This window comes from Thermobia domestica, chromosome 7 (assembly GCF_964235325.1).
Source record: "Thermobia domestica chromosome 7, izTheDome1.hap1.1, whole genome shotgun sequence".
NCBI classification, from domain to species: Eukaryota; Metazoa; Arthropoda; class Insecta; order Zygentoma; family Lepismatidae; genus Thermobia; species Thermobia domestica.
This window is the reverse complement of record NC_137460.1, coordinates 263,802,721-263,818,132: the sequence shown is the minus strand read 5'-3', so window position 1 is coordinate 263,818,132 and position 15,412 is coordinate 263,802,721. Positions and strand designations below refer to the sequence as shown.

The 15,412-nt window shown below is 35.4% G+C and overlaps 1 protein-coding gene across 2 annotated transcripts in view; it reads left to right on the top strand.

Moving 5' to 3' along the window:
- LOC145690880 (uncharacterized) overlaps positions 1 to 15,063 on the top strand; it is an 87,502-nt gene extending 72,439 nt beyond the window's left edge. Inside the window, exon 2 of one of the 2 annotated variants that reach the window (XR_014132294.1) lies at positions 9,169 to 9,303. Coding sequence is in view for 1 of the 2 variants with exons in the window: in XM_081766280.1 (XP_081622406.1) it covers positions 9,169 to 9,583 (415 nt within the window). In the remaining variant the exon portion in view is untranslated. Of the gene's footprint in view, positions 1 to 9,168 lie in introns of both variants that reach the window. The other variant, XM_081766280.1, reaches the window with a different exon arrangement.
- The last annotated feature ends 349 nt before the right edge of the window (positions 15,064 to 15,412 follow it).

Here is a 15,412-nt window from a genome sequence, read left to right as displayed (position 1 = left end):
CCCTTTCAGATAATATTATCAGTTTACGTAATAATATCAAAGTAAGCCAATAACTCATTAACTGAGGTACGCTCTGAATTAGTTAACGTGGCCAATCATATTGATTCAGTAACTGCCGAGTTTAGAAATAGTGTAGTGGAATGAAAGAAACGTCTCACTGAGAATTGTGAATACATGCGAAGGGCACAGGTTGTGTGTTGGCAAGCCACTAAAATACAACAGTGCAAGGCGAAAAAGAAACCGCAAATATTCTTGAATTCGAGCCGGCCCACGTTGTGGAAGATATGTGCCAATTAAACCAGAAAGTTGATTTCAGTCAGGAAAAGGAAATATGCACTGTAGAGATAGCGAAAAAAAAAGAATCGTTATGTGTAACTGTAGACAATTATGTTTCTAATGTAATTGTTTAGCCGGCAAGTGATGCCTATGTTTCACACGTGATGAACGGTAGAGCTGAGGTTGCGCGTACCCATCCTGTCGAAGAAGCCAGGGAAGGCTAGAGAGTTCAATTATTGGTTTTGTGTGGTAACGAATTTACAGTGTTGTCGTTTTTGTGTCGCAGGCAAATGGTTTTGCGCGACTTAACAAATTCAAATTTGTCTTCGTGGCCGTGTATGTCGAACGTGAGTTGCATTTTAGTGCTGCAAATCCATTCCCACTTTATCATCTTTGAGTATTGTAGATGGAAACAACTTCAAATTCACGGTTTAAAGTGTAGGCGCGCGAAGAGAATTGTGTTTTACGTAGTGGACGTCTCGTACATAATCAATCGGTCGGAAATGTTTACCGTAAACAAACTTAAAAGTAACACTTCCAATAAAGCACACGCAGTCGAAAATATATTTCCGATATAAAGACGAAATCTAACACCAAGGTTAAGAAGAAAAATAAGAGAAATTTTGGTAATACATTAGTTAACATAAACTCTATTTGGAGGAGCATTATTAGCAGAATTAAAATGAGCAGACGTGATCCTAATATCAGTACATCATATGCAACATTTATTAATTTTCAGTTGCCGAAATGTGTGAATTTTCAAGCTAGTACTTCACTATTGCGAAATTGTAAAGAGCGAAAATTTAAGTGTAGGGCTACTCAAGATGTAGAAGAGTTGATTCGTCGTGATGATAATATTCGTCGACCTCCGTGTACAGCGTACTCTCAGCGGGCGCAAACACGCATTAGGCGTGCAGTAGGAAATAAGTTGAGAATAATAGAAAAGTGCTTTGGTAAGCGTAATTCGGAACGAACTCAACTCGGTGCAAGACCGGATCTGTGCTTACTAACACAAATGTGTAAAATACCAAACTGCTGGTAAAAGCTTGAAAATTGCTCCTCCATATACGAGCCTTGGTTAATGAAGTTTAAAATTAACGTTGTCCTATATCTTTTAAATTCCAAAAAGAGAGCCTCACGTCGGTGATATCCTATTGTTCCCGAAGAAGCGAGCGAACAAATTGATTCAATTGTGAAGAGAACCGCGACCGCCAGAGGGTTAATGGTCTTTGTTAAGTATCACTGAAGAAATCACTATATTGTGGAATATCCTCTATATATAAGTTCAATTCACTGGAAGTTCACCATGGAAATCGGTATATTGGTACCTCACTGTACATAATGGATCACTTTTCACTTGTTAACTATAAGGTTATTCAACCTATATGACGATAAGCCACCTGTTGTTAAAGCCACCTGTTATATTTATAATCCCTCATTTAAGCCACCATTATACCACCATTAATAAAAATGTTCATATTATTCATTTAAATTTGCAGTTTATAAGTCCTTTTCTTTCATTCACTTATTTATTTATTTATCTATTTATTTTTCAACTGTGGGTTTCTCACCATGAGTGGATGTTTCAGTTGATTTTCCAATCTTTTTCACTGAACAGTTAACATATTTGAAATCATAGTAATCACCTGAAACTAAATGAATATACAGGTAGATATTAACACAAAAATACTTAATTACTAATCCATAATAGAAAATGTGTATATTTCGGAAGTGTTGCCTAACAGCGGTGTAAACGCTAAAGCCGTAATTCCTAATATGTGTATTTAGTGTAGTGTAATGTGTGTATATGCACCTTTTTTTTTACAGCAAACTTATTCAATACTCAAACCTTTTTATTCAAATATATTTTGTAATGTTCAACTACTAAATATAAACACATAATGTAGCATTAAAATTATAATATAAATTAATATATATATTCATACACAAAAAACATTAATAAAGCAAGACAATTTTCAAAACAAGCATTTCGCAAAATAGTTATAACATTACTTGTATACTGATTATTTAAAATACTGTATTACAACTTACTAAATATCAAAAATTCTAAAGGAATGCAAAAACATTTAAAGTCACAGGTTTTAATAATCATATTGCTCATACGGCAAAACGAAAGACACATTAAAATGTTTCGAATAAATTTAGAATCACAGGTCAACTCACAAAACAATCCCTCTTGTCTTGCTGTTATTCAAACACATATATATGAAAACTTACATTTTTTTTAATTATCAGTATTACTCGCAAACAAACTTCTATTTTTAGCAAAGCATCAACTCTAACGCACGAATCTTTACAACATTAGCGAACACGCGATTTTTAGCTGATAGAATCATTACTTAATCTTATTTTCAACAAACATCTTATTGGCTGCGGCAAAATAAAACTCTACTAGCACATTTATGGGCATTGATCAAGAACGAGCATCACAAGAGGGATATTCTATCCCCCTCCAAAATATTAAAAATGCACAACAAACGGTTCCTACTCATCTATCATTCACAAACTAGGCATTCGGGAAGCAAGAAGGAGTAGCTATCTACGGAGTGGCCTTTGGCATCACGTTAAAATACGCATACATTATAACAGTAAATTCATGTAAGGATGCCACTCTAAATCAGCTTTTTGGCATCTTGAAAATAACCCTAAATCTTATATATAAAAGAGAACGTACAAATCCTTTGTTCCCTCATCACGCTAATACGGCTGAACCAATTTCTTTCATTTTTGGTGGGTTATTAGGATTTGGACCCTAGATGGTTTTTATCATATCACTTTAACTTTTAATTACCAGTGTCTTGAGATAATTGACCATTCAAGTGTCCATAACGTACAAATCCTTTGTTAGTTCATCATAGGTAAAAATAAACGTATTTATATGCAACCCGCATGACCGTGTCACTCGGCGGGTTAACATAAATGACAGGCTATATAATGTTAACATTTACTGCCACTTGAAAGCGAAAAAGTAAAAATTATCTAAGTAACAAAGTTTATTGCGTTCCGGGGTGACCGCAGCGAAGCGGGGCGGGTTAACATAAATGACAGGCGATATAATGTTAACATTTACTGCAATCTTCTATGGTTTTTATCATATCACTTGAAAGCGAAAAAGTAAAAATTATCTAAGTAACAAAGTTTATTGCGTTCCGGGGTGACCGCAGCGAAGCGGGGTGAACGCTGCTAGTCTCTTATAATGCTCAATTGCCATTTAGTTGAATTCAAACGTGCACAGCTATAAAATACTTTATATGCAATCATTTTGTTCGCTTGGCGAACGTTATAAATTTTCACGTGAGTAGTTGGCACATGCATTACTCCCTCAACATATCATGAACTACGGGACCTACCCATCACTAGATTCCTCAACGAATCAAAAAAAAAAAAATTCTTATGTCGTTTTTTTATATCAGAATTCTCAAATTCAATTTAAAATCCGTTAACTAACTAAGTAACTCTATGGCCTATGGAACCCGGAGGTTCAATGCCGCGTTCACAAAAGCTCTCCACCGACTTCTATCCTTAGCTAACTGCATCCAGTTTCTACTTTGTATTCCAGTCTCTTCGAGATCCATCTTAATATTGTCCTCTCATCTGCGCCTAGGTCTTCCTAATTAATGGTCGTTTTCCGATTGGTCTTCCAGTCAAGACTTTGAAAGCGTTTCTACTTTCTTCCATTCTAGCTACATGACCCGACCACCTAAGCCTCCTAGGCTTGATGACCCTAACAATGTTGGATAGGCCATATAAATTATGTAGTTCCTCGTTATGAAGTTTCCGCCATTCCCCATTCCCGTTCCTCTTGGGTCCGAATATTTGTCTCATGATCTTGTTCTCAAATACTTTCAGTCTGTTCTTCCTTCAGAGTAAATGACTATGATTCGCAGCAATACAGAACAACAGACATAATTATCGTTTTGTATATTTTAAGCTTCAAATTCCTCGACAGAATTCGCGACGACAAGAGGTTTTGAACCGAATAGTAACAAGAATTCCCTGCTTTTAGTGGACATTTAATTTCTCCGTGAATATGATTTTCGTCTGTTAATATTGATCCTAGATATTTGAAAGTATCCACTTTATCAAAAGTATTATTTAATATTTTAACGCATCCATAATTTGCTGTATTGCGGTCCCGACGCACTTCCATGTATTTAGTTTTCTTTGCATTTCCTTCTATTGTTCTCCTATCATCCCCTATTAAATTTACATCATCAGCATCTGCCATAACCTGGTGAATACCGTTCAACTCTAGGCCCTGGTTGCTATCTTTGCTTTTCCTTATAGCGTATTCCAGAACGAAGTTAAATAATAATGGCGACAACGCATCTCCTTGTTTCAGGCCATTTTCGACGTAAAAGCTCGTGGACAAAAATTTTCCTACCCGGACTTTACTTTGGGATTCATTTAAACATATCTTAATTATTCTAATTAGCTTTCTCGGTATTCCAAGTTCTGTAAGAACGTTGTGTAATGTTTCTCTCCTAACCGAGTCGTACGCCTTTCTACAATCAATAAATAGTTGATGTACCGGGGTATTGTATTCCCACTTTTTTTCGAGTATTTGGCGAATGGTAAATATTTGGTCGATAGTTGATCAATTTTGTCTAAATCCGCACTGATAATCTCCAATAATTTCATCTGCGTATGGGGTCAGTTTTGCTAATAGAATATTTGAAAGGATTTTATAGGATGTTGACAGAAGAGAAATTTCTCGATAATTGTTACAGTCAGTTTTGTCACCTTTCTTGTGAATTGGAACAATGATTGATTCTTTCCACTGTTGTGGCAATTCTTCCTTGTTCCAGATAAGGAGAATGAGTTTGTGTATCTTGTTCCACAATTTTTCGCCTCCAACCAAAATTAACTCAGCAGGAATTTCATCTACACCCGGAGATTTGTGTTTCTTTAATTTCTTTATAGCGGTTTCTACTTCTATTCGGTTGGGTTCTGGAATATACGGTTCTGCGGTGTGTATCTCCTTTTCTGCACACACACTAGTTTTTGGTTGCGTGTTAAGCAAGTCGTCAAAGAAATCTTTCCATCTATTTAAGATGCTATCCGTGTCAGTGAAAACTGTACCGTCATATTTCTTTAATATATAACCAAGAGGTTGATAGCCTTTCTTAAATTGGTTGATTACCTTGTACATATTCGGATGTTTTTATTTTTACTATTATTTTCAAGTTCCTTAATTTTAGCTTTCAGAAAATCGCGTTGCTTTGTTCTAAAAGTTTTGGAAGTTTCCCGCCTGTTATCTGCGAAATTTTGTGGTTATTTCATTCGGATTTTGCAGCCAGCGTAATTTAGCCTGTTTTCTCTTTTCTGCTAGTTTTATGCATTCCTGGTCGAACCATGGTTTGTTCCTACGTATTTCCGTGGGTCCCAATTTTTCTTTTGCTGAAATTATAATGCTATCTCAAATTTCAATCCAGGTGTCCTCAACACTAGTGCACTCCGAATCTTCTAAGGCCGAGAATCTATTCGAAACTTCAATCTGGTATTTCTTTCTTACCTGGTTCCCTTCTAATTTCTTTAAATTGAATCTCTCCGTTTTCGGACAATGAATGATTTGCCCAACACTATTAGTTTCATCTCTTCATAATTTTCTTTTTTAAAAAAAAAAAAAAAAAAAAAAGAAATATTTCAGATAGAACAAAATGAGAAAACAGACGTAAAATATACGTTGAATACACTCTCGGAGCTCGGAAACTAAAGTAATACGAGGGATTTATAATCACTACAAATTCACTGCCCAATTTCCCTCTCCGGCTCTGTAACTTTCTAACTTCACTAAAATCACCTTTTACCTTTCCAAATTCTTCCGTAATCACTGAAAACTTATTCCAGCTTGTGTAATAGAATATATCACTTAATTCAAAAAGACTGACGAACAATATTAACTTCTCTGGAACGGAACACCGAGTGGCCCAAGTAGAAGTATTAAACAACATGTCCTACTGCCACACACAATCTAAGCAAAGAACGCGTAACAGCAAACAACTCCACATCTCCGGAAGACACCAAGATACTAGACAACGTAACCAAGTGTTACGCTGTCAGGAGGATATCGGCGAGTTAAGCCACGCCCCCTAAACGATCGCGCGCAAAGCTCGTTTTTTTCTCCAGTTGTCTAGAGTAGAAGAATTTACAGTCTATTCCTCCATACAGTTTTCTTTTAAATTTTCTTGCACTTTTTCTTTTGTTTTTTTTTAAATTTTTTTACAAATAGTGACCTTCTTATTTTAACAAATAATAAACTCTAACAATAATAATATAACTAGGAATATATTAATATAATATATACAATTTATCTCCTTGTACACATCCATTCTTCGTTTTCCCAGAACTCGGAAGGATGGTATGGTACATAGTACTCCATTCTCTTTTCTTTTAATAGCATTTTATGTTCTTTTAATATTTGTTCTTGTAGTAATACTGTTATGTGTTTAAGATCTTGATGAATAAGGTTAAGTTTATTCTGTATCAATTCACATTGCTTATCCATATTTATTAAATACAGAAATGAACAAAAATGAATAACTGTTTTCTTGTTATTATAAAAAGGATGTTATGGAAAGGAAAACTATCCTCTAACTTAAGCAGTAATGTAGAGAGAACGGAATACATGGTTATTCAAAGCTTAGAAAAGTAGAAATAATAGCCGTAATCATCGAGCACAGAAATAAGTCTTTAGCAACAACTGCTGCAAATTCACAACAACCAAGTAAACAAGATAAAACAATCATGAATAAAGACGAGCTTGTAAAAGACAATATTCAAAAATTTAACCCTGAGCATATTGTAAACTACTTTCAGAATCCGCTTTGTAGAAATATAGATGCACTTAGTAGTCGAAAATTCAAAGAATGGAAACAAGTTTCAGAAATAAAGAACTTATCCGATGACTTTCTACATATCTTCAAAAACAAGATACATTGGTGTTCAGTTACATTAACCCATAAACTGTCACTTTCTTTTATTGAACGTTATGAAGAACACATCGATTGGGTCAGATTATCAAACAGGAAAGACTTAGTTAAATACGAAAACAATATTAATAAGTATAGTGATAAACTTTTCTGAGACAAATTGTGTGAACGAAGGTATGGTTCATGGTGTTATTATCATTTAAAACCAGAATTCGTACGAAACCAAAAAGAACATACAAAACAACATATTCATTTGGAAGACTACACGTATGAATACGCTCAACAAATGAGTGAAGATTATGTTAATGAATTTAAAGAAGAAGTTGATTGGCTCGTGTCAAAATCAATAGCTTGAAATGCCTTACTGTAGTCAAGTAGAGTAAGAAGCGTCAGTTTTCTGCTATCAATAGCCCATCTTATATCCTCCGTTACGTTTACTAGTGCAATGCATGTGCTATGATTACTTCGAAAACCAGATTGAAATTTATCCAATAAATTGTTTGTTGTTAAGTGTTCCCGCATTTGATAATCTACAATATTTTCAAAAACCTTTGAAAGCACGGGAAGGACACTGATAGGACGATAATCTGCAGTATTATCAACGTTGTTCTTTTTTTGGAAGTGGGGGAACCTTATCGAGTTTCCATTCTGTGGGAAAAGTACCTGTGGCAAGAGAGTAACTAAGAATGTCAGTAATAGGATTAAGTACATGCGGTAGGATTTTCCTGATCATGGTTATTGAATTATCATCTGTACCAGTGCTTTATATTTAATTCTTTGGATCGCTTTTAATACATGTGCAGGCTGTACGTGAGAAAACGAGAACAGACAGTTGATTTCCGAAGCTACAATATTATTCATTTGCAGTTTCATGTAGGCTGGTATCATACGGCTTTGACAGAAAAAAGTGTTCAATTCATCTGGCGTATAATTAACTGCGTTCTTGGCTATGTTTCTCCCATCACCTAATACTTTAGCCGTTTCCAAAGAACTGCTCCACTATTTTGGAATTCAAGTATTTCATAGGCAAAGCGCGTTTTGCCTTCCTTACTTCTTGAGTGCAACGGTTTCTTAATATCCTATTGTTTTCGAATTTTGTATTACAATTTATTGTGCTATCACTGGAAGGATCACTATTTTTAACATGTCTCCTGTATGCTCTATAAGCATTATCTCTCCGCGCCATTAACGAACGTAATTCATCGGTTTAGGACGTTTCTTAACTACAGGGGCGTGTCTACCATACAAATTTATTATTAAAAAAGTATTCAAATATTTGAATGTAGTAAAGCGTGTGTTATCGCTGATCAATCGCCATCTACATTCCTAAAGTAAAAAAAAAATGCTCGACGTGTATTCGATCGAAGAACCTCCAGATTGCTGGCCAAGCGCCTAGACCACTGAACCACGATCACTCCGCTCTAAATGATTCGTCTTTAGTCTGGTTACGTTAAGTTTCTCTGCCTCACCTTGGAAGGTTGTATATTACTTTTTTTCTTCCTTTCAAAACGCCTTTCGTATTCCTCTTATGATGATATAAGTGAATGATCTTTGGTAGAGTTTATATTAATAAGTTGAGTTGTTCTTAAACCTTTGGTACGCAAGTTTGTTTTTTCTCCACATAAAACTACAGATAAGACAGATTTAATTCTCGTACTGTGCATTTGTTTCAAAGCAGTCACGGTCAAAAACTTATGACAACCACGGTATAAATGATGGCTCAATTTGTTATAGTAAAACAAACTACAGCCTCTTATTTTGAGAACAAAAAGATATGGAAACTACTCAGTGGTACTCCATTTCATATTTGTACAATATTTCAAGTAATAAAACGAATTAAGTGTAATTTTATCATGAAATATAGAGAATGATTACTTCTTTTGTTGCTACATAATCATTATCCACGTTCTTATTTCCTTGTTTGTTAAATTTGTTACAGGCGCGATAACGTATTAGCTCTCCACGGAGAAGAGAATACCTTTATTACCTTAAAGGAAGCCATTTCTCATTTAGATGAGAAATCTCATACTTCGATGCAGTTTGGCAAAGCATTTCATCGATCACGTTTTTCAAGACATATGCTGACACAGGAAAGTGAAAGGCGTCATAAATACCGAAAGAGTGATAAACACCTTAATCAAAGTTCAACTTTGTCAAGCGGTAAGTTAGTACATACAGGTGGAAAATCCCAAATCTGCGGAGTATGTGGAATGGAATTTAGTGTATGTACAAGTTTGGCTCCGCATATGTTAAATCATACAGGAGCAAGGTTACAAACATGCAAAGAGTGTGGTAAGTCATTTAATCGACGTTCAAATTTGGCTACACACATGTTAATTCACACAGGAGAATAATGCAACACATGCCAACAGTGTGGTAAGTCATTTACTCTACGTTTCAATTTGGCTAGGCACATGTTAATTCACACAGGAGAATAACGTCACACCTGTCAAGAGTGTGGTAAGTCATTTACTCTACGTGCAGGTTTGGTTACACACATGAAAATCCACACAGGCGAAAAATGCCACACATGCCACGAGTGTGGTAAGTCATTTACTCTACGTTCAAATTTGGTTATACACACGTTAATCCACACAGGAGAAAAACCTCACACGTGCCAAGAGTGTGGTAAGGCATTCAAACGACGTTCAAATTTGGCTACACACATGTTAGTTCACACAGGAGAAAAATGCGAACAGTGTGGTAAGTCATTTACTCTACGTTCAAATTTAGCTAGACATATGTTAATGCACACAGGAGAAAAACGTCACACCTGTCAAGAGTGTGGTAAGTCATTTAATCGACGTTCAAATTTATGTTCACACATGTTAATCCACACAGGAGAAAAAAGTCACACCTGCCAAGAGTGTGGTAAGTCATTTAATCGACGTTCAAATTTATCTTCACACATGTTAATCCACACAGGAGAAACGCCACGAGTGTGGTAAGTCATTTACTCGACTTTCAAATTTGTCTTCACAAATGTTAATCAACAGACTAGTAAAGCGACACACGTGCCAAGAGTGTGGTCTGGGATTTGAACGTCGTTCAACTTTAGTTACACACGATAATTCACACAAGATATAAAGCCTTGCCAAAGTGTGCTTAAGCATTGAAGTAACGTTCAAAGTTGGCTACACACATGTTAATCCACACAGCAGCGAAATTTTGTACATGCCAACACCCTAGAATGGAATTTATTCTACGTTCATACGTATTAAGCCACACAGTACGAAAATCACACATGAATAGATGTGGAAAATGAATTAGTCTACGCTCAAATATTGCAAGGCATTTCAATACACAAGTGACAATAAAAGAGATGCATAGAACGTAGCCTGGCATTTGCTCAAGGTTCACATACAGCAAGTTAAATGTTAATCCACACAGGACAAGTGTTATACACGCGCGGAGAGTATAGAAAGACATTTACTGGCAGTTCCAAACAGTTAAATAACCATACATACGCAAAGGGTGTTCAATAAGATTTAGTTTGGAATCAGCTTTGCCAAGACACGTAATTAGACATGGCATATAGAAAAGAATATGCCGCTCTCACAAGTTAAGTTTTGGAAGAAATTTTATGTGCACGATAAATACCCTGCTAAAGAGGACCACAACAGACTTAAATTTTAAAAGAGTTAGACCACATTAAGCCTTTTAAGTATACCTGCCCTTTATAATGGAATGTTAGTTGTGAAGGACAAATTGTTAACTCCGTATTCTGGGGGCAGATGTTACAGGAAATTGGTTCCGCATCTACTCTACGAATGGCTCATCTGCTTTGACGCCACAGAGATTGCTGCATGGTGTAAAGAAGGCTGACGCCGACGAAGATTCGAGTGACGATTTCACAAAGTAACATTTATCTAAAGATAAAAATTCCAAATATAGACCATGAGAGTTCTTGTATGTAAGGGAGTAAAGGGCAACAAGTTTAAGCGACATCGACAATGAGGGTGCACTTTCCTCATCAGCTACAGCGGAAAAACATGTCCATTCTAACGGTAGGACTTTCTGGACCATCTGCAATTTAGCTGCATCTTGCTGGCCGATACATGGTTGCGCAGTTCCATTTTCACCACGTTTATTTACATTTCCCGTTTCCACGACATTCTTTCATGCTCTTTGACAGAAACGTTTGGGCAAATTGAAGATAAGCGATCAGAAACTCAAGTCTTCGTCCTTCCACATGGGTTAAACTAATCAGACAAACTTCACGTTAAAATCGTATTAAGGTTGTATGTGTCTAAAAATGACTCGCTAATAATATTGAACACGATTGCGTTCCAGTTGTTGTTGTCTTTGATTTCAAAGCGAGATTAATAGCATTTTTATTCAAATTGTTATTGACTTTACCGGAATTCGTGGTGTTTGTGCGAAAAGAGGGTCTGTACCAAAATTTCGACAAATATCTTCTACTCTTTTTCGCCCACAGTCGTTTCTGAAGCGAGGGATGATTATACAAAGTGAAAGTGCATGTGGGTTGTTAAAAATGAAGTTCGAATCTATGTTTCGTATTCCTTACTTATTCTCAAGTATACTTAGAAGTTTTCGAGTACACTGACTTACCAACTTTTCACTCGTTTTATAAGAAAAGTTGTTAAATCAGCTTTTAAATTTTATTCAGAAACGTTCTCTTTACCTTATAAGTATCTGTTACTGTAAGACAACGTCACACCTTCATAACGAACCTGCATACAAAATTTTAGACCATTGTATTTATATATCGGTATTTCAACACATTTCTATACAATTTAAAGCGTGATCCTGTAAAATCAAGCAATAATGAGTTAGCAACTTCTGATTTGAGTGCGCCATATAGTTCGCGTTCATGCTTGGTAAGGCAAATTTTAATATACACAAGTGGAAAACTTCACATATACGAAAAGTTTGGAAAACTATTTGGTCTATGTTCAAGTTTGGCATTACATTTCAATACACAGATGAAACTCTCACACGCATGACAACACATAGGCGAAAAGAAGATTTATATGAAGCTCACGTTTTGCAATGCATATGTTAAAACGTACAGAAAAAAACATATTAAATACTAAGGAAAAAACTAAAGCGTTCTACGTGTGTAGAAAGGACTTCATTAAAGTGTATATTTCCCAACCGGTATATTAATACAGATGGGGAGGAATTGGTCATTTCAAGACTATGGAGAATGGTATAATCGAAGTTCAATTTTGGAAAAACATGCTATCTCTCTCAGGTAAAAGATGGCAGTGCATAATTGTGAAAAGGGTTTACATGAAGTCCATATTTTGTTAGTGGGAAGACATTGTAAAGTATGTGAAACTAGTTACTGAAAAATCATGTTTTTACATAAAACGTATGTTCAATTTAAACTCGTGATAAAATATACAAATGCGAAACATCTTAGTTGTCAAAAGTGCGATAAAATTCGTTCAATCTCACGTACTGCCAATTCACGTTTCCGCTCGCGACGACGGCAATTCGGCTGTGATTGATTATTCACATTTTTCAGCATTGTGCATGATGCAGAGTATGTTTTGGAGCATTTAGGTTTAGTAAATTAAGACAAGTCATAGTTGACAAAAAGCATAAGTTTAATTAAACTACAACACTGTTAATATAAGTGAAGACACTGAACAAAACACAAAATAACAGAATCTAACTTAACCAAAATCCATATCATTGAGCTTGTTATAATGCTGATATTTATTGCAGAGAGCAGTAACGATTGAGTGATTTTTGCATATGATTTTCCACGATATGTAGACTCAAAGGGGCTTCAAAGTTAATCAACATCCACTTCACTGCTCTCTTTCTAAGACTGCTGACATGTATTGCAAGTAGTGATAATTATTGACTGCATCTTGAACATGTTTTTTTTCCATAATCATTACATTCACGGCGAGTTCTGTTGCTTTCCCTTGACCCGCAGATATAGGAAATCTCTCTTCGGATTGGTAACACTGCTTCATCATCGGTAGTTTGTTTTCTGTATTGTGCCAAGCACACTGGCAATTTTTTTGCAAAGTTGATATTTTACGAGGAGCTTTCAGGTTTTCGTTTATTAATTCTAATGCTAACACGTATAGATATATTTTTCACCGAAGCAGGAACTCGAACTTTAACTTTTCTACAGTTTGATGCCATTTTTTGTAACTTTATGCATAGACGATCCTAAGTATTTACAAAGATTTCGTACTGCAAAATTTAACACACAGATTTACGGTGCGGATAGCCGCATGATCCATAATTTATCAAAATCTTTTGATCCTCTAACCAAAAGTTTTCCAAAGAGCTTTCCTTGTTCGATTACCTAGTCCTACTCTGGAGCTATACCAACGCATAACTTTTCCCATATTACAGTACTATATCGAAAAACTAAATCTCACCTATGATTGGGTTAAGAGTAATAGTAAATACTATTTTATCAAACTTTTCCACTTTTTCCCACGTCCACACAAAACTACATATTTCCTTCTCAGCAATTGTTATATTTTGGTTCAGTTCCCTAAAATATATGGTTTTATGTTTAGCAAACCACGTGATTCTTCACTCCTCAAAAGTATGTAATCTGTCACAAGCTTGTTTACAAAGCGCACTGCACCAGCAAACCGCTCTGCAAGGACTGTCAGGTGAAATCAAAATACAATGTGTGACAGAATTCATTCCTAACAAAGCGTATTTCTATGTAAAATTTCTAATGTTACAGTACTATAATTCCGGTATTGTTTGAAAGAACCACGAGCCGCCACTGACAGTGTATGCAGCGTATAAAATTTACTGTAATATAAAGAACAATCAGGTACATTGCCCTTTTCATTGTACGTTAGATATTTTAACTCCTCCCTGAATGAAACTTGATATATTTTTTACAAGAAGCAGGATTGGGTCAAAATAACCCACGCTTAGTACTTTACCTAACATTGTAGGCTTGGTACTCTAAGGATTAATCCAATCTAATCTCCACTACCGATCATTCAAACCTCGTATCCTCTCTTACATCACGATCAGGAATTGTACAGAGACCAAGAAAAAGCTAAAACCTTTGTTTCCTAATTATAGGAGATATTCACACCTTTATTATTCACCTAGGATTTTAATTATCATCCTGTAGTCATTTCAACTTCAATTCACCACAAATTCATCTTCAACCCAACATATATACTCACAAAGCACTCACTACCTTCATTTTGTGAAGACGTGGATCGTCACGAATATGTGGGTCACTTGTTATTATGGATTATTTAGGAAGTAGATGGCGCCATCTTTTATTAATATGGAGACATACGACCTTATTCTCCCTTCGCCCTTTTCCATCCTACCTTTTTGGTCTCAAAACAGGTTGGTAGTGTATTATGAAAATATATTCGAAGATCTGGTACCAGCTGATAATGTAAAATGACGAGGTCCTCGTGATCTAAAATCCGGATTGTGATTGGTTGGTTTTGAACCCGGAATGGAAGCCATGGATCAACTGACGTAGATCGTCAGTTGGTCAGTGTTCGAGGTACGTAGAGTTTGTTCTTTATAATTTGTTAAATTAAATTATTGTTTTTTTGTGAAAATTGGTGAGAAATTTATCATTGGAAATTTCGTGAGTATACTCTAATGTATTTGAATAAGGATAAATACTTATGGATTGACATATTTAGTCACGAGCAAGTGTAAAATATTGCTGATTAAAAAAATTAGATTACTGAAAGACAAAATTAGAGGTTGGTGTAGGCCATGTTGGAATGGCGATTTTTTTGTGTGTTAGCCTGTTTTTTTTTATCAGAAACAGTAAGATTGTTTATTATTATTATTACTATTAATATCCAATTGTTAATATTTTGTGTACTATTTGTTTCTTTTTTTATTTTTATTATTATTATTATTTTTTTCCTTTATTCTAATAAATTGTTTATCCTTGTTAAAATTGAAATAGTAGGTTTGTCATTGCTAATGAACTTCCTTAAAACAACTGAGAAATTTTGCTTGCAATTTCGTAAATTAAAGGTGAGAGTTATAGACCTACATATACATATTTTGGGTGCGCTACGCGGCCTTTTAATACAGTACCGGCGAAAGCTCTCTTTCCCTTTTTTTTTTCAGGATTATTTCCCCGGTGGGCGGGTCTGTATTTTGAAGGTTAGATGTGTGCTGTTCTTTTCATTCTTTTCAAGTACGGATTTTGACCCGGGGTGGTCATTCTGAAAGAA